Source organism: Solenopsis invicta, chromosome 11 (genome assembly GCF_016802725.1).
Source record: "Solenopsis invicta isolate M01_SB chromosome 11, UNIL_Sinv_3.0, whole genome shotgun sequence".
In the NCBI taxonomy this organism is placed as follows: Eukaryota; Metazoa; Arthropoda; class Insecta; order Hymenoptera; family Formicidae; genus Solenopsis; species Solenopsis invicta.
In genome coordinates, this window is record NC_052674.1 from 11904078 (window position 1) to 11931955 (window position 27878).

The following is a 27878-nucleotide window of genomic DNA, read 5'->3' on the forward strand; positions in this document are numbered from 1 at the left end:
CCTGTGTTTTATATTTAAACGTGATTTCACATGCAGAATGTTTACTCTCTTGTTATCTTTATTCAGTTTAGAATTTATATTACGAGCTCTCTTTAACGATAAGCCATTCTACGCTTTAAGTATTTCTGACGTACCAAGAAATACCTACACATGTACACGAATCTTTGTAACCGTAGTTTCCTGGTTCTCGAATACTTGAATTTCATTATCAACCAGTTTCGTTCAGAGAAGAAAGACTTGCGCAATCGAAGGAATATAAATATAAGATGACGGACAAACGGATAGAGTCTCCGTTTATGTGCTAGCACAATAACAACATCCAGACAAGTTGTGTGAATCAGACAGCAATTTCGAGACAGTCGAAAATATATAAGCGGGATTCAGAAACACTATATATAATTAGAAGAAGAGGCAGCTGCAAAAAGGAGAAACGCACGATATTTAAACTTCGACTTTATTTTATTGTTTCTCGAGTTTTCCGATATAGTGCTTGAAAATGAAATGTCTCGTAAGTATCCTGCTCATAAGTGTGATATTGGCGACTACTACGATTGTACCTGGAACTTGTCAAGAGAACTCGAATCAAACGTGGCCTTCTATAATGTTAGAAAGTTTCATAGTTGCTCCAGATAGAGACACTTCTTGCCCGCCAGGCCAACGAAAAGATCATCGTGGAACGTGTCGTCAGATCTTGTAACAAAGACGTGCAAGGTAAAGATAGGAGAATGGAGTAACTTAATATCTAATTATATTAAATGGCGAAATATAGGTGCACAGATAATGTCGCAACATTTTCATCCATATTTCTGCTTCAGCATCATATTTAAGTGCAATTATTTCGCAGCAGGAAATACCTATTCGCTACATTTTATCAAGACACGCAGTAACATCTCGTTTCATATACGTACAGAGATACTACAATTCTCGACACGAGAGATGTTATTGCGTATCTTTCCCGGATCGACAGGCTTTTTGGGATATATTTGCTATGCGTTACAGCTGTGCCCCATCAATAATCCCATTTTTCAAGCACTTCCTGACATATGAAGGTTGATACTTGAATCAGATAACTTAATCTTCATAGTGCTTTATCGTTTACGTAGAAATGATCGTACAAATTTGTTAATAAATTTCTTTTCGCCGACAGAAAGATTTGCGTAATCGAAAAAATATAAATAATATAAATCCTCATAATGCAGAGAGATAAATGCCTGTCACTTTTTATTCGCATTTTTCATATATTTAATTCTAATAATTTCTTGGTTTATTTATTTTATTTTATATATATATATAATAATAAGTTTGATATTAGATAATATGAATTATATAAGAAATAAGAGGAAGTGCAATTTCTCGATCGAACTCGATCTTGTTGATTAATTATTTTTATATCAATTATTAAATATATTTTTTAGTTCCATAAACGTGCCAAAATATATATAATAAATCGGACTTAAAATACAATCGTAAACTGAAGTCAGAAATAATATCTAAATTGATTTGATCATCAAATTTAATAGCGATGTTGTGCGCATCTTAAAAAACTTATTGCGAAAATTATCATTCTAGTCAAGGTATTTCCTGTATTATTCACAGTTTAATATTCAACGTATTATTGTATGTATACGTCGCCTGAGAAAAGATTTCTCAAACTGATTATTGCGATAAATCTTATCGTAGCCAGGATATTTCTTGTATTATTCACACGATTTAATATTCAACTTATTGATTATTGCGATAAATCTCATCATAGTCAGAATATTTCTTGAGTTAGTCATACGATTTAATATTCAACTTATTATATATATATATAATAAAATATATACAGTGTGTCCGGAAAATTGCTGGCAATATTTTGAAACGTAATTCGGAACCCCAAAAGAAGAAAAAAAAGCTATATAAACATAAGTCCAGAAATAAGTCTTTTCCGAGTTATAGCAACTTTTATGTTAAAAAAATCGCATTTTATATTCCGCGTAGCATCCCTTTTTATGTAGGTACATCGCACGAAAAAAGACGTTCTGTCAAACAAATACTGGTTATTGTGATAAATCTCACCACATGTTCCCGTAGTTGAATTAATACGACACCTGTCATATCGTCATTCCAATCTCGTACAGTGATAGGTGTCATGTTAATCAGGATTAATCCTGACTGTGATTACATAAATTCTTTACAGTTTTTAAAGATACTTATAGCATCTTCATCTTTGATAATCAAATTAATTGTAAAAATTCATACAAAAATAATTATTAGGCACTAAGATTTGTTGTGAATCAATATAGATTCTCTCATCTTTATGTTTAATATTTTCATCAATTCTAATTTTATTATTGTTGTCAAAAAGACGTTTCCGTAAGCAATTGGTTATTGCGATAAATATTATAACATGTCTCAGTAATTGAATTAAGATATCTGGAATATAGAAGGATCCAGATTCGAATCTAGGCTGAAATGTTATTTTTTACAATAAATTCTTTATAATTAAAAAAAATACTAATAAACATCATAATTATTATATCTGCTCGTTTATTTAATTTGCGATATTAGAAGAGAAGAGGGTAATATAGCACCCATTTTTATTTTATTGAATAACTTCGTTTATAATTAATATTTTCTATCGAAACTTGAACGATTACATTCAGAGTGTTGTTTGACAGATTCTAGACTCAAAGTAATAAAATATTTATTATATAGGACGTGAATTATAAAAATCTAATGCACTGCATAATCGGTGGAAGAAAAAAGTGGTTGTAATATGGCTATTCATAAAAATAATTTTAAAAAATTAGTTTAATTTAAAAGAAACACAATACCTTGTTACAAAATTATATATTTTTAATTTTCCATTGTTTAGAATTTTCCTGCGTTAAGAAACTTTAGAAATACCACTATAAATTTAGTTAAAAATATTTTATCCCTGTTTAACATGAAACAACAGGCGTAAAATGATGTCTCTAATGTTTCTAGACACCTTTCTCTAGAATGATAATCAATTTATCGAAGAAATATTTTGATATAAAAGTTTCGCTTAAAAAACTATATTAATGAAATTCCATGTTATTGTTTTAACTTTGTATAACTCAAAATGCGTATAGCCAAATAAGAAGGTAAATAACAAAAAAACGCTCCAGTATATGTACATTTGTTTGATAATACACTCAAATTTAAAAATAATGAGGAAGTGTATGTATAATAATCAAAGGTTAAAAGTATACCTTGAAAAAGTTTAGAAGTGCTCAAAAGTAAAAATGCCTTATAACAATTGTCAGTCGTTATGTATTGGCATATTAGCATCACTAAAAAACGGCGAGCTACTAAGCAAATAATTCCATAAGCGATTGTTAGAATACGTCACCTAATAACGGAAATAATAGTGGTAGCTATATTGTCGACAGTAGCCATACCCTCTTCTCCTCTACATATTTCGGCTTCAATTAAGAACTATATTTTGTCAAATATACAATGCTCAATTTACGTAAGCTATATGGAGATTATAAAAATTTACACAAAAGTAATTATTATTAGATACCAAGATTATAAATACAGCAATTTCAATAAATGTTTTAGTCGCCGATACGACTTCTTAAATTCTCAGAGACGAATGAATAACCAAATTTTGTTAATAATTTGTTTTGTTCACAAAAAAAGAGGCATGGTTGACTAAATATGAATAGCAAGTCTGCACCAAGCAAATTGTAGAGTTTATTTACATTTTGAGCTCTAAGAAATAAACTTGTGTGTTAAAAAAAAAAGTTATAAATAATTTAATAGAAGCTAAAAGATAAAAATGGAAAATCTGACAAAAGTTTGAAAAGGTAGGATATCTAAGAGTAAAAAAGAATTAAGAACACTACATATCAGAAATTCCCAAAGTACGAGTTGCGATCAATTTTTCAGTAATGGTAGAAATCAAAGTCATACAAATTTTGAAACAAACTGCAAATTAAATTATTTGCGCATGAAAATGATTCGCATCAATGCCGACAAAGCTATCAATAAAAATATGAACATTCTTTGCATCTTCACACCTTGTTATATTAAAAAACCAAATTTATATTTAACAAAATTTAAAAATTGTATTTAACAAAAATTGAAAAAGAAGTAGTGAAGTAGTGTAAATAAATAATCATTTTATCACTTTCCTTCTCGTGCTTTTTTATAACCACTGAAGCTAGATGGGTCGTAGATGTTTGCATTTTAAAAAATAGGTCGCTGTCTACATAAGTTTCGGAAATCCTGCTTTATACGTTTTTAGAAGGAAAGAGGATTGAAAAAAAATAAGAAAAGTAAAACATTAAAAATACACGTAACACAATACTTGAAAACTTCGATTCCTCAATTTTTTTCTTATTTTCTGAACTTTGCAATATTGCAGGAAAATGAATTTTTTTGTAAAGATATTAATAATTGTAATATTAGCTGTAATTCCATCTGAAAATTGTCAAAGGTTTCAAAGATCTATCTACCATCAACATCATATCATATCTGCTCCGTACAGAATCCGTCCTTCTCCGCAAAATCAACGAAGAGATAAGTTCAATAATTGTCGTCGAATCGGTTAACATATACAGAAATATAAGATAATTGTTAAAGATATAATGTTTTAAGCAGTATTAAGTTTTTTGCGTTAAATATTTTATTTTTATTTTATTATCTTTGAGTTTTTTGCGGTTAAATTTTTTGCTCTGTTGTAATACGTCTGATATTATTTACATCTTTAAAAATTTCTTATGAAAATTATGTAGAGTTTCTATAAATCCTCTTATCTTTTAAAAACAGTTATACAAATTATGAAAAACCGCAAAATATGTGTCCAATTATTTCGAGGAGTTATTCTTTTGAGGAGGTTGAAGTTGAAAGAGTGGCGAACACATATTTCTAAATTTTTCATAATTTTAAATTATTTGTGAAATATACGAGGTGTGGGCAGACTTTATAAACATTCTGGAACATTGTGATATCGTAACCTTTTTTGGAAAAATAAAGTTAAATAATAACAATATTGCAACATATTACTGATGTTAATATTCTTTGCTGAAAATTATACGCTATGTTTCATCAATAATATTATTATTTAAGCATTTCCTAGCACACATTACTATTGTCTCAAAAATGGCAAAACTCAAAAAATTAATTTTTGCGCTAAATATTACTCGGTAGTCGAATTAGCCCAAAATGTAGGAAGGTTCAGGTTTTTAATCCTGGTTAAAGTAATATTTTTCGTAATAAATTCTTTACAATATTTCGGGGGTGAGGAGATCTTGTGGATGCTCGTTAGCATATTAAATTGATTACCAATTTAATATTAAATTGATAATCAATTGATTATAATCAATTTATTATAAATTAATTATCAATTTAATATTATGATATTAAATTGATAATCAATTCTGGTTCAATTTAACAGAACTGCGTTTCAATACCAAAAGTAATGGCGCATAGTTTGAAGAACTAGAAAATGATATAACAAAGAGCCTAAGAAAAGTCCAACAATGATCATAGCGAATCTTAATACTCAAATAATATGCCTTTCATATTTAATTTTATATTTTCTAGTTCTCCAAACACCATTACTTTCGATAAGTAGTTATTATTCTATAATGAATAATTTTTTGACAAAATTTTTGATAAGAAAGGTTTCTTCCCTTTCTTGAAAAATAATTGTTTTCAATTTGAGGGAAAATTATTGATTATAGAGTAATAACTACGTATAGAATATTGATCTAAAATGACTTAAATAAAACATCGTTAATCAAAAAATAATGGCGTCTAAAGAGCGTCATAAATCAGAAAACAAGTGGTCTATAAGACATCTCAAAGACATCATAAATCAAGTTATAAGACGCCGAAAAGACTTATTGGCGTCTTTTTGACAATTTTGTAAGACATTTTATGAAATTTAGGACTTCTTTTAGTCAACTTAAAGACATCGTAATTTTTTTAGGGGATTATTTTATATAGATTGCAATACATGATTGCGCTACTTACTACTATGTACATCCATTCAAATCATTACTGTTTTGTTAATGTTAATAGTAAAAATACTAAAATTAAAATACTAATATGACATAACGACACAGAGCAGTTGCATGTAAATAAAATACAATCGAGTGTTTTTTTTATTTCTGCGGCGTAAATCTTCGCGATGGCGTAAAAATCGAAATTATCGCACATCTTATATTTAGATTTGCGTTATACGAGCGTCTTTCAAAATGCAATCCTATTTTTTTCTTTTAATCATATCTTTAAATATATAAAAATTAATACTTTTGTATGTATTTTTAAATGCGTGCGTATATATTACATATTGTATACATATAGTAGTCGCCAATATATAATAGCTTCTTAATTCTCGGAAATGATTTGTCGAATTCCATTAATAACTAGTTTTGTTTTCTTTTTTAACAAAAAGGATTGATGGACGGAGTATAAATATCTGTAACGGACAAATTGTAAAACCAGTTTACCTGCTGGAATATAGGAGACAAATCTGCATCAAAACTTATAACGATTTAAAATAATTAATAGGAGCTAAAAAGTAAACGAGAAAGTTTGATAAAAATTTTAGAAAGGTGGAATATCTAAATGTAAGAAAATATTGAGAATGTTATATATCTTATAGAAGAAACAAAATTTAAAAATTAAGAAATAAAGATACGAAAAATATACGTAACGATATTTAAGAAATTCTATTTCTCGAACTTTTTATTGTTTCTTAAACTTTGCAGAAAAATGAAATTTCTTGTAAATACATTGTTGGTACTTGTAATATTGACGGCTGTAATTCAACCTGAGAATTGTCAAGTTTCAAAACTTCCGGTTCAAAAACCTGTTCCATATAACATTATAAAAGCTCCGGTTAGACTCCGTCCTGATGATTGCCCGAATGGTCAACGAAGAGATGGCCGCGGTATCTGTCGTCAAATCCTTTAACGGCTACAGAGATATAAGGTAATTGTTAAAAATATAAGATAAGTTATTCCAATTTAGAATTAAATGTATATGTTTTTTTTCCTTTATCTTCATGTAATAAATGTTCATCAAATATAATTACATAGCTGGTGGATTATCATATAAATGTTTATTTCCATTTTCTTTGCTACTTTATGTCAGTTTGATTGTGAGATGTTATTTTGCTTCTTCAAGTATATTAACAATTGCTATACAATATAAATAAATAATCTTTTTTATATAATCATACTTTTTCGTTCATTTTATTTGATCGTGAGAATTTCCGCGTTAGTTTTTTTCACTATGCTAACTCAAACATAAAATATAAATTACTGGAATTGTTTGTAACAAACAAACTCTGTAGAATTTGTTTAATAAAACCAAACATTTTTTGAAAAAAAAATAGTAAAAAAAATGATGGAAATTCAATAAAATTAATAAAAGTAAGTGTAGTAAGTAGCTTGAATGTTAAATTTATAATAAAGTTATAAATTAAAATTGAGCTTTCATATATATATATATATATCTAAATCAAATAAACGTTTTTATTATTTTAAAATATCTATAAGTTTTATTATCATCAAGTCTTTGCATTAAATATCTGTTTATTTTAAAAATACTTTATGTTTTATTAAACTATTTTTCTTTTAACATTCTCTGGTTAAGTTCTTTATTCCATACACTGGTTTTTTATATTTTTAAGAATTTCTTGAAGACGTATTTTCCAGAGCATCATATATTTTTCATAAGATACTTGGTCTATTCATGTTACAAAATCATATTATATTTTATTTGAGAAATGTATAGTACTTAGAATATCAAAATATTATGAACTATATACATATATGGTACGTATAAATTTTATATTTGCTTATTTTTGTTAACACACGACTTTATGATATCGTTTTCCTTTTAGTGAAAACAGATTTGTTTAAATAATACTATTTTAATATATTTCTTTCATTGATATTCTTTGCTTTCAGTTGTTATATGATTTTTAATATTTTTAAATCTATGTTTATATACGGCAAAACAAACGACATCATTATCCAGTTTTATACTTTTTTTAAGCTATTTACTATGTATTATAGTTATATATGTCTCATCAATAATCCTATTCCAAGTATTCTCTGATATAAACATTGATGTAAGTGGATAACAAAATTTTTTACGATTTACCATTTCCGTATGAACGATCGTAGAATTTTTTTAATAAGCTTATCATTTTAATGACAAAAAGATTTGTTTAAAAACATAAGTATTATATATTAAAGGAGTATAACAGTATAAATGTCTAGAGCGAGAAAATGTAAAAATGGAAGAGATACGAGCTTATTATTTCTTTTTATTAACATTTTTCCTAATTTGTATTTAAATCTTTCACAGAATTTCTTACGGAATGGTTCTTCATTACATTTTTTATCTAGCTGTGCTTTATATGAATGTCTTTTAAAATGCAATCCTATTTCTTTTTCTGAATCATGTCTTTTGACAGACCAAGATTAATACTTTTTATGCATATGCAGATCTTTATATATGTAGCGGTCGTCCATATAACGTTTCAATTCTCGGAAACGATCGTTGAATTTTATTAATATTTAATCTTTCTCATAATAAAAAGGCTTGATTAAATGATTACAAATATTAGGTCTGTAGCAGACAAATTGTAGAGTTTATTTATATGTCGAAATCTGACAATGTGAATCAAGAGAAAAAAAATTATAATAAAATTCAAAAAAATTAATAAAAACTAAAAAAGAAGAAAGAAAAATCTGACAAAATATTTGAAAAAACAAGATATTTGAATAAAAAAAGACATTGATGCTATATATTGTTTTAGAAAAGAGGATCAAAAAGAATAAGAAAAATAAAATGTTAGAAATATACGTATTGATATATTTGAGAAATTCGAATTTTGTTATTTTATCAAATGTTTTAATATTTTCTTTATAATATTGCAATAAAATTTCTAAAGATATTGCTAATAATTATAATATTAGCAGCTGTAATTCCATTTGAAACTTATCTAAGGATATACAGAAAAAAGATACCGTAACTGCTCCAAATTAGAGCAGATCTTTCGCATTTTATCCAAGAGAAGAGAACGCGTAGAAAATATCATCAGATTTTCAACATATATATTTATATATATCATATAATTATAAAAATATAAAAACACTTAAATTAATTCAAGACTTTCGAAAGTTCAACAATTAGTAATTGGACATATAAAATTAAAAAAAGAAACAGAGTTATGATGCATTTTTCAGCGTAAATTCAAACAATTAAGTTAATTCAGGACTTTTGAAATTTGAACCAATAGAAATTGGATATATAAAGTTAAAAAAAGATACAATGTTTTAATACATTTTGCAGCCAATTTCTAATTGTTGAAATTTCAAAAGTCCCGAACTAATTTAATTGTTTAAATTTACGCTAGCTGCAAAATTCTTTGAAATACTGCATTTTTTTTTAACTTTATGTGTTCAATTTCTAATTGTTAACAATATAACAAAAAAATCAAATGCCTATTTTTAGGGTATCGATCACGTAACCGTTTTTTTTAGCGGAAACGTGAAAAGTGGAGATTTTTACCATTGAAATTAATAAAGAAATTTCTCATTTTTCACGTTTTCGCCCTAGAGAAAATGTTTCATCAGAATCCAGCGCTATGCGAAATTCAAAGTTCCCGTATTATTAATGCGTACACTTCTTTTTTTTCGTCAAATGCAACTGTAATTTCCTTGCGTCAACGGATAAACATTTGCTTATTAAATTACATTTTAGTATGTTTTCAAACATATAGTGATGTTATTTTAATTTATCAAGCATTTCATAACAAGTCAAGATTAATTTCTATGTATAACTAACTAAGACTTTTTCAAACACTTATTTAATTTCTCGTTCGTTCGGATATAGTCGTGAGATCCATTAATAACCAATTTTTTCATTACTCTTGCTCAATGGAAAATATATAAGTGACAGAGCAAAAGGCAGACTGTAAAGTCCATTTACTTATTGGAACTACGCGATCGAAATAACAAAAAGAATATTGACAAAAGTTTAATAAAATTAACAAAAGATGAATAGAAAGTTTGATAATTGAGAAAAATTTCAACCAAGTGCAGTATTTATAGAAAAAAAAAACAATAAAAAAATCTCAGGTAATTAGAAGAAAAGACGAAGGAGAAAGATGACGAAACGATATTTGAACTTTGACTTTTATTATTTAAAAAAATCGGATTTTACAGTATCATTTAAATATGAAACTGTAGTTTACAAGTACACTCGTAAACATTTTGCTGATAATCGTGACTGATACTGGCCACCATTTTAATTCCATCCCAACTTTGTCAAAAGAAAACCTCGACAAATAAAACATCGACGGATAAAGCATCGACGAGTGAATCATTGACAGACGAAACATTGACAGATGGATGGCCAAGTCCACGGCATATTATAGTTGTTCCGAATAGAAATGTCGTTGCTCGTCCGGATGGTTAGAGGAAAGATCAGCATAGAAGGTGTCACGATATTCTTTAACATAGTGTCAGGTAAATACTAATTTAAGATTCGATGTTTATTTCTGTCTTATACACGATGCTTGGGAATATAAAAAGCGAGAGGTGACATTTCTTATCGAAAAATTGATTGAACAATCATTATTTTTTTCTTTTCGCAGAAATGGAAAGTAATACGTTACAAGTAGAATCCGATCGAAACAATCTTTTTTAATTTTCGCCGAAACCGAGAACGAATATTGGGTTATGTGTCAATCATTTTGCATGAAACCGAAACTTTCATGGAAATGGATTCTTTTCTAGAAAGGAATTCTCCAATTTGGGATATGTATAGAAGCGAATATATAAATACTGCTTACCTCTTTCTTCGTAAGCAAATTTTAAAAGCTAAAATAAGATATTCTAAACAAATCTTTGGAAAATAAATAGTTTACATTAAATGAAATTTAATTAATAAATATTTTTCTTTTGTAGATTTTATTGTACTCAAAATTGTTGCGAATTATAACTCGATGAACTTTAGTTACATCAAAACTCCCTTTCAGTTTCGTCCGAAATCGAAACCGAATTTTTCGTCGGATTCCCGTTACGAGTACCGCATCGCCGTTGCTTTTACTTTTTTATACTAACGATTTTGTAATGACATTACAATTTTGCATAATGGTAGTGGTAATGCGTTGACATAATCCCTTTGACAAGTAATTCGTTACTATTACTCATTAGTTACCTCGTTACGTGATTAATGTTACTAATCCGTTACGAATAAAGTAACAAGTTACATTTTTTTCAATGAGTATATACATATTACGTGCACGCGTAATTGTAATGAGTTACTTGTTAAAAAAGTGACTATTCCAACTCTGACTTTACCATTATGAAAAACGGCATAACGTCATTATCAAATTGTTATTATATAAAAGTAATGAGTTGTGTATAACGACGTTATTCGTAACACAACTCATTACTTTTATCCCTGATAATGATGTTATTCTACTTCGTCAAGCGTCTCACAATACGTCAAAGTTAATTGCTATGTACAATTAGCTAAACGTTTTTTAAACATTCATTTGGCTTTTTGTTTCGAATGGAAAATTCCGTTTGTAGTGAAAAAAACCAGTTTTTTTTTTTTAATACGCTTACTCAATAAAAGAAATATACATGACGGATTTGGAAAAGGTAGACTCTCCAGGGTACGTTTACTGGAACAAAACGGTCAAAATAATGAATGAAAGAAATATTCAATAAAATTATCAAAAGATAAATAGAAGGATAATTGACAAAAATTTCAAGTAAACACAGTATTCACGGGAGAAAAAAAAATAAAAAGTCTGAAATGTTTAGAGAAAAAGTTAACTTATTGTTAGATAAAACGTAGCAAACAATATTTAAATGTTGACTTTCCAATCTTTTTGTTACTTCAAAAATAAGGTTTAATTTAAACATAAACTTGCTCATAAACAGTTTGTTTGATAATCGTAATACTGGTTGTAATTCCACCTTGAATTTGTCGAGCGGAAACAGACGGATGAAACGTCGACAGACAAAACATTAACAGATGCATGGTATATTGTAGTTGTTCCGAATGGAAAAGTTGTTACCGCTTGTCAAGAGGGTGGAATCGGAGGAAAGATCAGCGATGTCGCGATGTTTAACGTAGTACCGAGTAATTTAAGATTGGATTTCTAATTTAAAATTGGATATTTATTTCTGTTTTACATACAGCGTTTGGTAATATAGCGAGAGAGTAAGATAACGTTCCTTGTTAAAAACTGATCGAAACATCAATTTTTCCACTAAGATTTAATTTCGCATTATATTTTTTCTTAGCTCTTTTGAATATTAAATGTTTTATAATAATTAAAGATTTGCCAAAATAATTTTAATCAATATAAAAAACTACTTATGTTCCAACATATTTAGCAAAGAGAGTTTCCGGGAACATTTTTTAATATATTAATTATATATAATTATTTATAAAATATGTGTAATTTATATAGATTTTAATATATATGGACATTTTATATATAATTATATGTAAAATTATATATACATAATAAATATATATGAAAAGTATATAATAATTATATATAATAATTATACATAATTTTATGTAATCATCATATATAAGTATATACAAAAAAGTATTTTGCCGGGTTGTTTGAATTTTTGACAAAAGAAATAACGCTATACGTGCCAGATGCGTTATTGCTGAACACTTCGTGTAAAATAAAATTTCAAGTTGAATCTAACAATGTCAGAACATTTTATAACGCAAGTTTAATCTAAATAATAAAAAAATCGGGGAAAAATGAAGTTCCTTCTTTTGAGTCTGATAAACTCTTGCAGTTTTCTTGCTGTCTTTTCTCTTGTGCGAACTTGTTGTTTCCAACGTCTCTGTAATAGATAGCGAACTCGGGAAATGCGTAACTTACTGATATATTATCCTTGTTTATTTGAGTTTAACCCGCGGGAAAAATTAACTGAAAGTTGCTTAAAGGACGTATGTATTCACGTTCTCGCGACAGCGATATTCGAAAATCATAGCAATGGCCTATACAATCCGGATAGTCCACCACACGTCCAGTCTTCTCGATTCGATTACGAATTAAGAAGTAACCGTCAGAAAAAAAATCTCATTTATATTAAAAACACGTAGCCATTCGCATCAAACCGCTCAACCGCTGAGGAACTCTCAACAAAGTATGAAGCTGCTCGGGATTTTTTAATTTACTTTTATTTTTTTATTTGGAAATTCCAACTATTTCCGCATTCACGTGCAAGAAGTTTCTCTAGTTTGATGAAGTTTAACGATTTCAAATGAACGCACGAAGGAATGAGAGCGATTCTGCGGGGTTGGCTGGACGGTAGATCTTTGAAAACTCCCGCTAGTTACGACAGTTTGTTGGTGGGCAACTTCTAGTAATATCGACAAGGTTGCGTCCGAGCGAGTTGGCAACTTCAGTGTAACTTTCCACCGTCCGTTCCACCCACACACTTGTTGCCCCCCTTGTATGCTTGCGGGGGCAAGTAAGAGTGTGATGGGTGAGCTATCATTAGCTCGGCATTATGCGACTATGTGGTTGCCTTTTGTGTTCTCTTCGCTCTCGTGCCCCGTGCACAGTTTCGCCGAATCTCTCAAAGGAAAACAAGATCATGAACTCCCCATATATTTCACTGTCGGGAAAACGGCGTACCTCTTCTTACTGTCTGTATCAGTGAATATCCGGCCGCCAGTCAACAGATCTCTAAATACTCGTGCTTAGATTTCTAAATAGGGTAACTGCGGTATACATGCCGCACCTATCCAAAACTTATTGTATCAAGTATTATTTACTAAGCTTTAAAAAAAATAAATTATACCAACAGAGGGTTCGTATTGTTTACTATAAAAAAAGCTTAGAAGGATAAAATATTAATTTTTTTATACATTGTGAAAAAAAATGTTAAAAAACTTTACAGTTTGCTATATATCTTATAGGGATTTGAAATGGGTTCTGATCGAAGTGGTGCGCTGCTGAAGCTTCAATTAAGAATCATTTAAAGTTCCAAAGTAGCGGCCACATTAAACTTGTGACGAGAAATCACACGAACTTTCTTGTCATTTGTAAGTAAAGAGAATTTGGATAAAACAGATTCATGAGGTCACTTTAAAACACTTGTAAAAACGGGCCTCAACTATTTTTTTTCTCCACTAACAGTCAATAAATAATAAATAGTTGTAAAAGGCACGTGAAGTGAAGGCTATTCAGACAGAAAAACATACGGTTGAGCTGACGTTTCTTACGTGCCATTTGTAAATAAAAAGAATTTGGCTAAAACAAAATAATGAAATCGTTTTAAAACACTTGCGGAAATGGGCTTCTCCACTCTTCTTTTCTTCTCCCGACAGTCAGTAAATAGTCGTGAAAGGCACGTGAAGTGAAGCCTATTCAGGCAAGAAAACACACGGAGAGCTGTTGAAAGGAGTGAAAAATACGCTTCTACGTATAAAAACCAAAGATAATTTCATTTGCGGCTTATTTTTATAATTTTGGTCAAAACAAGACAATTTCACATTTCCACAATGAAGCATAACAACGCAATGACGGGCAAAATAAAATTTTATCATCAATACGTCACTTTTTACGCCTATTAGTTCTAATTTTTTCCGTAATATTATGTCGCTACGGTCAACGCGGGGTTCTCGGTCAACTAATCAAGATAGAAGAACATCTTATAGGAGTGAGATATATGGTTACTTATGTGTGCTTATATCAGCACAGTCCTCCAAGGGATGTCCTAAAAATGTCCAAATAAAATCCTAAAGATGTGCCTTGAATAAAGTGTGTATAGGTGGGATAAACGGCAAATAGACAATTTACAAATAATGATAATAAACAGATATAAAATGACATAATTTATGAAATGTGTTCACAACGTTCATTAGAGAACGATAAACATATACGAAATAATAATAATGCAATATTAAAGAGGTTATGTGCAGAGTTATTAAGTAAAGCGTAGATACGTACATACACTTTGTATGCTCTGCATAAAAGTAAATAGTGCCTCCCAATTATAGAGCGTCTGTACCGCGACATTAATTCTCGTCAGTTCAAAATAGGGTCAATTTGATTCCATAATTTAATTTTTACATTTTTTTGCATTTAAAATGTATAGCACAATAAATTTTATGTTCTGTTTTTTATCATTTTCTTGTGCTTTTATGGAAATTTTCAAAATTCTACATCTTTTTTTTTTCCAAAAATGACAAATAAAGTCTCATTAACTCCATCTTGAGCATTCATGTTAAGATCATGAAAATGCTAATGTTGGTATAATTACAATTATACTTGGAGTTTTAGAAATTAAGTCTTGTTATATAATTTTAAATTTGTGTTTCTAATAAATGTTACTAGTTGCTTTAATTATAATTGTAATTAGTTATATTATTCTGAAAAACTTTGTGTTTCTAATGTTGAGAGTTTTGCACTACTATTTATTTATTTTTATCAACAATTTTTAAGCCTAAAAACAATGAAAATCTATAAAGGTCAAAATAATCCCATAGGAGCATTTAGAAAAATTTACAATGGATCAACGAGGATTAAGTCCAGCGAGGCTTAATATAAAAGAATGTTGTATATCCCAAACAGAGATAAGATGTACAAGACATCAAACTAAATGAACAATATAAGAATAATTTGTTATGACCAATTATATCAACACACATTTACATGGAGAAAAATGGCTAATCGATCAAAAGCGGATCTTAGTGCTCAATAATAATTTTCGAAGTGAATTTATATACCTCAAAATTATTTATATATAATTAATATCACAGATTAAATTGCTAGTCAATAATATTGGAGTTACCCTACTTATTGTTGCCCTACACATTGAGTTCTTGATGCCAACTAGATTAGCTTTTAAACATTTTGATTCTAATATTTTATAGTAATGACGTATAATATTGAAAAATTATATTTTAATTATTATATATTACATTTTTTTATAAAAATTAATATCAATATTTGTTATCAGTTTTTACTACTCTTCTTGTATTTGATTTTACTAAAATGTTAATTAAAGCTAATTATCAAAAAATTAAAGTTTGATTAACCAGAAATTTAATTATTTAATAATATTTTCATAATTTCATTTTACGTTTTAGAATAAAGAATTTTGCGATACTAGGCAGGGAAAGAAAAAGAAAGAAAGAGAGAAAGATAGAGAACCCATAAGGCGCTTTTCTTTAGAAAGTGCACTTTCATGACAGAAAAGACATAAGCTTCTCTACTTCTTTATCAACTATAAGTACAATGCGTCGCGATGCACTGGAATAATAAATATAACAATAAACTGATTCGATAGGACAGGACATTCTCCACAAGCTCAGTTTGATAAAGGAATAAAATAAAAATATTGAATAAATAGTGTACACAGAATACCTCGATAAAACTCTATTTCTTTTTTTTTCTGCCTATAACAGTTTTCATATATTATGAAAAACTATTCTTCCGCGTTTTCTTGTCTCGATAAATATACAATTCTTCCTCGTGGGAAATGCGTCACGCTTTATTTTCTTATTCCAGCGCACCTAAACTATGCATTACTATCCATACACTGACAAAAAGATCAATCACCAATGGTTGTTAAGTATAGAATTTACATTTAAATCAGGTACTCAGTTAAATTAATTCACATTATTCATTCACGATAGAATCCCCCTCAAAAGCGGATTAAAAAGAATGTATTTTGTCAAAACGTTGAAGTTTTGTTACTTCTGTAAATAACTTTTAAATATGTAACAACTGCTTTTTCAGGGAAAACGCTGACTTTAAGTTTGCTTAAGAAATCGTAATCGAAACCGTCAAGTTGTTCAATATCTAGGTACTTGGTTCGAGGAAACCTATATATTGTGCAATCCCCCTCGAGAACTTATTACGTTTAAAATATCGGGTATCGCCAGATTTTCTTCATTTATCTCTTATTTTTCTTTTCTTCCCTTTAGATTCATTAACGAAAAAGACATATCTATTGTGAAACGCGCTCGGAAAATGATATCTTCATAATTTTTGCGGGAAAGTGGAACATCGAGAAATGTAACTGAATATTATCCAATCTTTAAATTGAGAGCGTCATTAAAAAAATTCAATGTGAATATTACGCGATCCTTCATATTACTTTTCTCTTTTTACATTGCGACGGTTTTTTACGCAAATGGTACCAATCTGCTGATCAAATTTACGTCGTAATTACGAACAAATTGACAAGTCGGATCTAAATTGACACATTGAATGAAAATGGTTTCCAGATGTTGCGAGGAGAGCGATCGAAAGAATTCTGATACTTTCTCAATCAGGTTGGAACGAATCGCAGTAAGAGTAAAAAAAAAATGGAAAAAAATTTCATGGAAACTAAATTTTCACGTAATCAAACTGATGGGAGAAGATGTTAATTACTGTCACAGTTAATTATTTCTCTCACTATATAATGTAATTTCAGCGTCCGGCGAGAGAAACGTATTTTACTGGTAAATAAATTCTGTAACTTGCCGGTTCTTTATCGCAGCGCAAATTTGTCAGTGAAAAAGTACGGTGCAACGTTTTCACGCGATATTACGATTTAACGAAAATACTGCGTGTTATCCCACTCTAGAATCCTCCAGCTCCGTAAAACTTTTGACACTTGAATTTTCAGATTCTTGAAACTCTTCCAACTCTTTACATTCCGAAGATTTTTCGTGCATCCTGAGGTTTTTCAATGTAGAGATCCTTGAATTCAAATACAATTGGGGAGCGAAGATGACGGTACAATTTCTCGAGCGGTGCACAGGCCGCCTTTATCCGCGAAATAGTAATGTGTGTACATTCATAATGTAAGTGGCACTTACATTACGCAGCGTTCTCTCAGATTTTCTATGTTCCATCTTTCGATACGACGTAGTTAAGAGATTGATGAGTTGCCGTAATACTTGGATAATGTAACCCGGCCGCCATATTTCAATTTGAAATTATTCATTACGTTCAATCTGATGTTTACACTTTACATTCATATAGATCCAGATTATTTCATCATCTACATTTATATTCGAGCATTCTGCACGGCAGATTAAGCAGCGGACGTTTTTCATTTTGCGCTTCGGCACGTAAACAGATTTCAACGTCAATGTGTAATTAAAATTTGAAATCGTTTAGTATGTTGGTTTATTATGTCCGAGACGCGATAGCCGAGTAAGGGGCAAAATGCAAATGCATGGTACTGACGTAAGAGAGTCATACAGACCTTACACGATCAATACTGTCAGTATTACTCTGATCCCAACAAATAATGGCAATATTATTGATCGGCAACATTATTGTATAGTTAATATCGATGCATTGATGTAGAGTATTGGCGGTGGTTCAAATTTCTTCATTCCTAGAGTAGGGCACAGCAAAAAAATGTACATTTCGGCCGATTTGCAGCTTAAAGCTTTCCTCTCTACTTCCCACGCAATCCAAATGCCAATTGACATTTGGACTGCATGCAGATTGGTGAGGTGAGGTAAGAGTAATAGCGCTAGCTGAAAATCAGCGGTAATGCGCATTTCTTGCCGAGCTCTGTTCTAGAGCATCAGCTTCGCTGGGTGATACTAACGGCAATACTAACAGTAATACTGTGTAAAGACGACGCGTTGTGGGGACCCTACCCGGTCAATAATACTGATCAGTAATTTTAAATCAGTAGCACAGTGTGCGCCAATATTTTTACGACCTAACCTATAAGATTATTTCTGCTATTCATCTATTATGTTATAATGGAGACCTTACACCGTTTCTATAATATTTATCAGTACCAACAAATACTGACAATATTATTAATAACCGTGTATGGTTAATAATGTTAATATTGGTGGATTCATGTAGAACACTGATCCCAATTTCGCGATTCTCGAGCATCAGTATCGCATTTGTGGTAGGAATATCGACAGTAATACTGAGACTGTGCGAAGAGGACGCGTCAGTAGTTTCATTAGCGTAGCTCTATAATCGCAGAAGTAATCCTCAGTATTACTGATTCAATATATCACTGAGATCGGTATTATTGTGTAATAGGGACCCTACGCGATCAATAACACTGTCAGTATTGACAAATACTGACAATATTACTGATCGTGTGATTAATATGGATGGATTAACATAGAATACTGACGATAATCTGGATTTTTTTCATTTTCGAGCATGATCAGTCTCTTCGTGGTGGGGATATTGATAGTATGAAGAGGACGTACTTTCTTCAGTATACTTCCGCAATCATGGACGTGATCGCAGAAATAACCTCGAAAATACTGATGCATCAGTATTACTGATTTAATATTACTGATCAGTATTGATCATGCAGGGCTCGTATAAGAGCCTTATTTTGGAAGGGCCTCGTGCAGACATCTCGATTTGTCAACAAGTGTAGTAAGTTAATCGCGCTCTTAATATAACAAGAGGAATACTCACTTGAAGAAGTAGGTATCGTTGATGTATCCGAAGAAGGGTACAGTGTAGGTCAGCATCCAGATATTGCCACCCCCGCAGTCGTAATACGGTTTCGACCATCTGCCATCCTCGTATTTCACTGTCAAGATTTCGTCCTCCTCCCTTTCTGTGTGCGCGCTTTCGTTCAACGTGTAGGTGTGGAATCCTGAAATAGAGCGACAGAGAGAAATCATTAAATAGGTCGAGTCTATTCTTCCCCCGAAAATTAATTAAAGGATCTCCATTCTAATGACGACTTTATTAGTACGTACAACTGATTAATTTCTAATTTAATATAAAGCAATTATATTTTTTTTACGCATTAGTACTAATTGATACGTAAATTAATTAATATTACGCAGCATCAAAAATTAATTATGACATATTTAATCAAAAATTAATCGCACTCTTTCGATTGAAATTATAATTCAATCAGATATTCCTCTAATTATATCATTAATTATTTATCTTGATAGTAATTCGATGGTAATTATTATTTATCATTTATCTGATTAATTGAAAATAAAAAAAAGCACGTCTTAATTCTGCATGGAAAGAACTAAAAACTTTTTATTTTACAAACCTTACAAATTTGGTGAGAGAAAAATGCCGGTAAAAGCCAACGCATGTTCTTAGTGTGTATCAATTATTTAAATTAGTTAGTAACAAGCTTTAATCAAACGTTCCGACCCTTAATTTGCGTCTTCCTCAGTGAGAACAGGAAACCGAAGATAGATACAGAGATTGAGATGAAGAGCAGGACCGTCGCAGTCAAGTAAATTAATTCGATCCCCTTCTTTCTGTTCATGTACATTGAACTCAACGTTGCGCTAGTTTCTGTTTATCGCATGATTCATACAAGGTCGTCACCTGTCGCAGCGGATACATTTAATTTTTTTACCAATTTTGACAAGTAAGTTGTTTTTACAAATTAAAAAAAGAATTTTTATTGATTCTACAATTGCGTTTCATTCATTCAGTACAGTTATGGTCATCATTTGTCTCAAGCGTTTTTAACATCTTTACAGCTTTTTAATTTACTTGACTGCGATAGTCCTGCTCTCAATTTCTATCTCTATTTCCGTATCTATCTTCGGTTTCCTGTTCTCGCTGAGGATGATCCAAACCAAGGGTGGTTACGTTAATTGAAACGTTTGACTGAAGCTTGTGGCTAACTAATAAATAATTGTATTGTTACACTAAGAACTTGCGTTGTGTTATTGGCTTTTTTATCTCACTGACTTTGCTTGGTCTTTAGAATTTTAATTATTGTTTTAGTTCTTTGCTTAAATTTTAAATTTTTTTAGAATTTGAAAATAATTTTGTTATAACATCGAAATAATTATATAGACCCTTATGAAAAAGTATTACTGCGAAAAAAAATTACACACAGAATCTGCTATTTCCGTGATTTTTTTAGAAACTTGAACAATTATATTCGTCAAAGTATTGCTTGTGTATGTATTTGCACACACACATATATTGTACATTTTGTATTACTGCCAATCTAAAAAAAATCACAGGAAATAGCAAATTCTGTATGTAATTTTCTGTGTGTAATTTTTTTGGCAGTAATACTTTTTCGTAAGCTGACTAAAACGTCAAAACATTTTGCAGCATTGCTCAGCGAGCCCTTCTTACATAAGTATTTTGATGATTTAATAAAAATTCTTTTCAGATTTGTATCTAGCTAAATTTTCAGATACTTTGAACGCATTACATAATTTATTCGCGCGCAGTAACATAATTTTCCATCTCTTCCATCTTTCCTCCTTTATCTTGCTTAGATAATCTCGAGAGCGGACTTAAGAGCGGACTATTTCATCAGTATCTGAATTAATTTTCTCAAAACTATTTTTCCTTTATTTCTGCTCTCACGAGCAGAGAGTTCGCCGAGACAACGTTTCCAGAAGTTAATCTCCAGAAATTCAACGATCCAGACGCCCGGCTCTCTGGAAATCTACTGTGTAAGGTTCCGAGTAAGATCCCGGTAATTCAAGGATCTAACAATAAGAGCCTTGCACGTGTATCTCAGTATGTGCGGTGTGCACACTGCGGAGTGGCGCAGAGAGAGAGTATTAAGGATTCGTATAAATATACGAGGCAGAGCGGAAGGAGGTGCCGCGAGGAATCGTCTTCGGGTTCCCCGAGTAGATAAAGGAAACGAGCTTCGTCGTATCTGTTTTTCCGTCGTGCTTGCTACTCGCTTTTTTCGCCTCACCTCTCGCCATCGGTGTCGTCGTCGGTCACGACTCCCGTTTTCTCCCTTCATGAAGAAATTGCTGGGCTTTATCGGTCATGATCCGCCCGAAACGTGAGAAACGTTATTTGCCCAATTTTCTTCGTGTCGCCCCGCGAGATAATCGATGCCGTTTACAGCCGTTGTCGTATAACACACGGCACACGTCGTAGCCGGTACTTTCTTGGTCGTTTCACATCGTTTGTAGATGTAATTTTTTTTTTCCCTTTGCAAGATAGTAACATCTCCGGCTCGAACTCTCAAGTATGCTATGCGTCTCAGATTATATTAAGCGCGACGGAACTTGCTATCGTGGCAAACGGTAATAAAATTATGCAACCTCGTAAATATTTATCAAGACGGCTCGCATATATTTAAACCGGTAGAAATTAGAGCTGCCACTTAAGATAATTACGATAAATCTCCGCGTTCTTTTAAGCTCTTGTAATTATATATAAATTTCAAATTGACGCTGTCATATATAATTAGTCCTAATGAACTGATGATAAATACGACTGCGTCTATATTTATTATGTTTATCACAATTAGTAGATATACGTATAAAACATTGTATCTTTAAGAAAATTGTTACTTTAAGGATGTATATGTGTCATATCTGAAAGTAAGATAACTGTACCCTATATGGCCTAAGCTTTGCAATTTTTTCAAACTCTTTGCTAAATCTAAAATTAAAAAATAAGGGCTAGATTCAAAATAGGAAACATATCTAAATATTAATTTAAGCAGGGACATTGACCCATATGTGGGAACACAAATATGAAACGAAGAGCCTTATAAGTCAAAGCTAGATCTCGGCTAATATTTATTATATGACTTTATGTCCATTTTCAAGTTCAACTACGCGTCGAATAACTTTTTGGGGGAAAGAGTTCTCACATGTAGATGCTTATTAGCATCGGTTATTATTAAATCGATTTCTCAATTTAATATTGTAATATTACTATTTCTCGTTCAACTTAGAACTGCGTTTTACAACATTATATAAAATCGTACAATAAATATTAGCACTGAGATCTAGCTTTGATTTATATTGAATCTATATTACAAGACTCTTTGTTTAATATTAATTTAAGAACGGGACAATTTCAAATATTTACGTGGATGAAATGAAGAGTTTTATATATACAGAAAAAATTAGCCCTTTAGTTTATATTATATATAATACGTACTCAATACGACTTAATTACATGTTTTCCTCTTTTTCACCAAGTGTTAGAAAAATAGATAATAAAGCGATAAAAATGCATAATAAAGTCCAATGTCACGTTTATAAGTTTATTAACAGATTAACGCGTTTATTGACATACTAACGTATAAGAGTATACAAAGAATTATTTTTGTTAATAATCTATTAAATAAAACGATTGACTTATCTCTAATTTTTCTTTTTTAAAGCCATGGTTTATGAATCGGAGTTTAATAGGGGGATTGAAATTTTAATCTGAAGTAGTAAAGGTATCGAAAAAACATTACAATCGACATGTGTGTATACTCATTATTGATCTAGGCTATTTTAACTCTACCTTACATAAAGTTTTCTTTCTTTGGTTACAAGCAGGAAATTATGATGATAATAGAAATTAAATATAGCATTGTAAAGTATAAATATATAGGTATGATAATATGAACTGTGGAGATTAATAATCACCACTTGATAGTTATAGAAAGCAGTTCCAGAAAACTTTCCTATTATAAATATTATAGATCATGGGAGACATAAATTAAAAAATTCTATTTTTTAATCTTGTTGACCTCACTATCAATAGAATATACAAATTGAGCTGCCTGTTTCAAACGAATTACGTTGATAGTTTAGCATACGACATATTAGCGTTATTTGTTGAATTCATTATGTAACTAATTAGAAACAGCAAATAGACTATATTAGATACACTGTAAACAAATTCTTTCAAAATTACCCACTATAATGGATGTAAAGTTACTAAGTAGTTGTAAATGTTTACACATTTATAAATTTGCAATATACAAAGGTAAAGTTAATTTTGTAATTTGTAATTAAGCAGATTGCAGAAGTAAATTTGCAACATGTATGGAAAGTTATGGTCAGTGCGTTTTACAATTGTATTATGCATTCAAATATTGTCTCTTTATCACACATGTTGTAAACAATAGAATGACAACTTACTGTGCCCGCACATATCGCGGAATAGATGCTAGATGGGCAGAGTTTTCACGTATGCACAGTGAATGTTAATTGCATTATATTTCACAGCGATATATGGAATATTGTTGTATTAAATTACAAAAATTTAGATAAACATATAATATTAAAATATCTTGTTATATACGTAATTGTCCATATAAAATAAGATATTTACTCAATAAAAGCAAATCTACATATTTTTTTGTGGAATTACATAATTTCTATAAAATTACATGATTTTTTTTATATTTACGAGACTGATTGTAATAATTTTTACATCCATTATATGTAAATTTACTGTATTTTTTTACAGTGTACTAGGTTATGTAAGGTACGCTTACCTTATTACCAAAAATTTAACAATTTCATAGATTGTTCTCTTACTACATTTGAGTATCTGTGTAAAATTTGAGCATAATTTTTTTATTGTAAAATTATTTAATTTTTTTATTCGCTCTTGATTCTTATGTAAAATTGCATTTTGTAGTACTTATTTGCAAATTTTATGTGAAAATAATATTACGAATTAAATCAAAGTTTTTACATATAGAGGAGAAGGAGATATCATAGTTTAATACTATGGACATTTCGGCTACTACTGTTATTTTCGTTGTTAGCCATGGTGAAAATAAAGCATAAAGCGTAAATTGGGACATCGGAACGTAAATAAAGCGTGTGGAGAGTGTAATGAAAGCGTACCAAAGTGTATATAAAGTAGATTGGGTCATCGAAGCGTTAGACGCTTGTACAACGTTTCGAGAAGCTTCAAGAAGCTTTCTATTTTTGCCAGGGAGGTGACGAATTCTAGCAATTGCTAATGGCTAAATTCGTTAGTAGCCTGTCGTTTTTACACTGGCGCTCAGGGGCAGCGACTTGTCGGCTTGCCATGTGTGGAGTTGGACAATTTGATCGGGAGGGGGCAGGGGGGACAAAAAGTTTTCAGAATTTATTTAATTTTCATATTAAAATCTCTTTATCATAAGAAATTATACACAATAATGAGCAACGAAATTGTAAATATTTTATAAATATTTATAGTTTAACTTGAAACATACTTAAACTTACGAAACAAAACTTAATGAAGAAAATTTGATAAAAAATTTAATTTCGTAGAACAAACGTTGTACTCCGAATTTTATTCTTTATAATTAACTCATCCATAAGTGCATCAATATTATAAGTTTTTAGTTTTAGTTTTTTTTTTCATGTGTGGAATTCCACACATGAAAAATTCTCATCTGTGGAGTACTCCACACACACATCCCACAAAAGTCGCCGCCCATGTTGGCGCTAATACAGTAGCTAACACAATAGCTGACGATTGTTATAAAGCATTTTTATCTTTGAGAACTTGGAAACTTTTTCAAGGTATACTTTAACCTTTAATTACACATACTTCCTCATTATTTTTAAACTTGAGCATATTATCACACGAACGTATGTACACTCAACAGTTTTTTATTATTTAACTTGTTATTCGACTGTATACGAGTTATGCAAAGTTAAACAATAACATGGAACTTTGTTAATATGGCTTTTTAAGCAAAATTGTTATATTGAAATATTTCTTCGATAAATTGATTATTACTCTAGAGGACTGTGTATTCAGAATTATTAGAGATATTTTATACTTGTAGTTTGATGTTGAACACGAATAAAATGATATCTCTAATGTTTTTAAATGCAGGAACATTCTAAAGCAGGAAAATTTTAAACAATAGAAAATTAAAAATATATAATCTTGTAATAAAATGCAACGTGTTTTTTAAATCAAACTAATTTTTTAAATTTATTTTCGGGTTAGCCATATTATTACTATTTTCCTCTTCTACCGCAGTGCGCGGATTATGATTGTATAATACATCACATTTTTATAAATCACATTTTAATAAATATTTCATTACTTGGAATCTAGAACCTGTTAGACAACACTTTGATGAATATAATTATTCACGTTTCAATATAAAATATGGATTAATAACAATGTTTCAAAAAAATAAATATGAGTGCTATGTTACTGCCTTTTCCTCTGCTAATAAAACTTTAATAAATATTTATGCAAAAATTCGTTTACACATCCATTTATCCGTAAAAAATTTATTTACCCAAAAACTGCAACTACTACAAAGTAATTTTCGCTATATAATATAAAGCATTATATATAAGCTAAATTTTTCGTTTTTTTTGCAGCTGATTTCAGAACCAAAATTCGGGTATTTGCGACAAAAAAAGCCTTTGATTTTTAAATTTCAATAACTTTTAGTTGATGTAGAGCCAAAACATCTATAAAAATTGTCGCGAGAATTTTATTGCAGATACAGCAATTTAATATAAATAAATATGAGAAGAGACAAGAGAAAAGTGAAAAAGTTAATATTACTATCTATAATACGAATGCGATGTAAGAATGCCTGTTCCCGTAGCTTCTCTCATATATTCATTTTATTTAACGTAACTCGTTCATGTTTTATCTAACTCAACTGTTTAAAGAAAGGACACATTTTATGGCCCGCATATGCTACACCCGAAACAAGATAAAGATGTATGATATACTGGCGCGGATGTCAGTTTAAAATATTGTAAAAATATGACAGACGCCACACTGCTCCAGAGAATAAAATAAAAGCGATGCGCCGCGTATATCTGCTTAGATAAGCTCATAATAAATTGAGTAATGCAACTGAATATGCGAATGTAACAGAATAAAATAGCCGAATGTAATGTAACTGAATAAAATAGCCGCGTATGAAGATAACCGGGAGATGAGAAAACGCCCTTAATTAAGACGGTCTTAATCAAGACGCGTTTTTATTCTCGTGAGGCGAAAAATCGGGGAAGCGCCCTGATACGGCGCCAAGTCGTAACGCGTGCTCTCCTTTTTTTTCTTGCTCTACCATTTCTCGTCTCTTACCTCTCATTTCTTTCCCTCGTTTTCTCATCCTACCTTCAAGATCAAAATCCCCAGCTTGATTTATCCGACAGTAATTCCTTCTTTAATACAGATCCCTACAGATCCGGAAACCTGTTTAGGAAATGTGCATGTCTATTAACCGCCACCACGACGACGCTTCAAATTCTCGAATAATCCTTGAGTCTTTAACCTTCAAGCCTCATTTCAAACGGTAATTAAAAATACTTGTTTTCGTACCGTTAAACAAAATTTATTTCACAAACTCATTAAAGAGCTCCGTCTTTAAAGTACTTTCTGACAATGAGAAGATATCCCGTAGAGAATTTCTCCCTTCATTTAACTTGGACAAATTACAAACGTGACAATATACAAATTTAGATGATTAAATTTTATTTTGATTTCACTTCCGTACATTTTAGTTGGAAATCTCGAGAAATTTGTAAAATTTAATCAATATATTTCTGCGGGAACACACACGCTTTATTGGAGAGACCTAAATTCTTACTCCCTCTCTCTCTCTCTCTCTCTCTCTCTCTCTTTCTCTCTGATCACTGAAAAGATTCAAAGAAGATCGAACGCAGTCGCAAAGGGCGAAGAGCAAAAACACCAAAAGATTTATTGACGTAGAAAAATATTCAATTTGATTTCAGGTCAGGTCCAGTTCCATTAAAGACGGCGAAGACGGGCAAAGATGGAAAAAGCAGAAGAGAAGCAGCGTTTTAAAGGAGTATCTGAGGAAGGACTGGAATTAAATAAATAAAATTCTTTTACAGTATATGTTACTCCGGATCGAATCACTTACTTTATTTCCTTCACGTTTCTTTACGACGTTTAGCAATTCTTTGCCACATTTTTCTCGAGCGTTTCTTAAAATGCATACAGAATATACGAGAAACATGTGTCCTAGATTTACCCTCGATGTCCCGCTGGTTAAAAAAAGAATAGATAACTGACAGCGGAGTACATTAGCGACTTCTCGGACGTGTTACCATCTTTTTACTTTCTTCTTAATTCCAAATCCTTGATCAAATCTGCATCCATAAACTCGGTGAATTTATTACATGCCGAGATATTTGAT

At 30.6% G+C, this 27878-nt stretch overlaps 1 protein-coding gene and 2 long non-coding RNA genes across 5 annotated transcripts in view; 2 read left to right on the forward strand and 1 right to left on the reverse strand.

The window, feature by feature from the left end:
- LOC105200605 (probable G-protein coupled receptor 158) overlaps window positions 1-27878 on the reverse strand; it is a 167021-nt gene that overhangs the window by 109356 nt on the left and 29787 nt on the right. For all 3 annotated transcript variants that reach the window (XM_026139420.2, XM_026139417.2, XM_026139418.2), the window contains exon 3: window positions 19448-19631. In XM_026139420.2, coding sequence (XP_025995205.2) covers window positions 19448-19631 — 184 coding nt within the window. The remainder of the gene's footprint in view (window positions 1-19447; window positions 19632-27878) is intronic.
- Window positions 130-27582, forward strand: LOC113004863. The gene is made up of 4 exons (XR_003269264.2): window positions 130-508; window positions 6416-6590; window positions 6732-6954; window positions 27451-27582. It is a non-coding gene; the product is annotated as an uncharacterized LOC113004863 (long non-coding RNA).
- LOC120358914 lies at window positions 6993-17295 on the forward strand. Its single transcript, XR_005575798.1, has 2 exons — window positions 6993-10844; window positions 10950-17295. It is a non-coding gene; the product is annotated as an uncharacterized LOC120358914 (long non-coding RNA).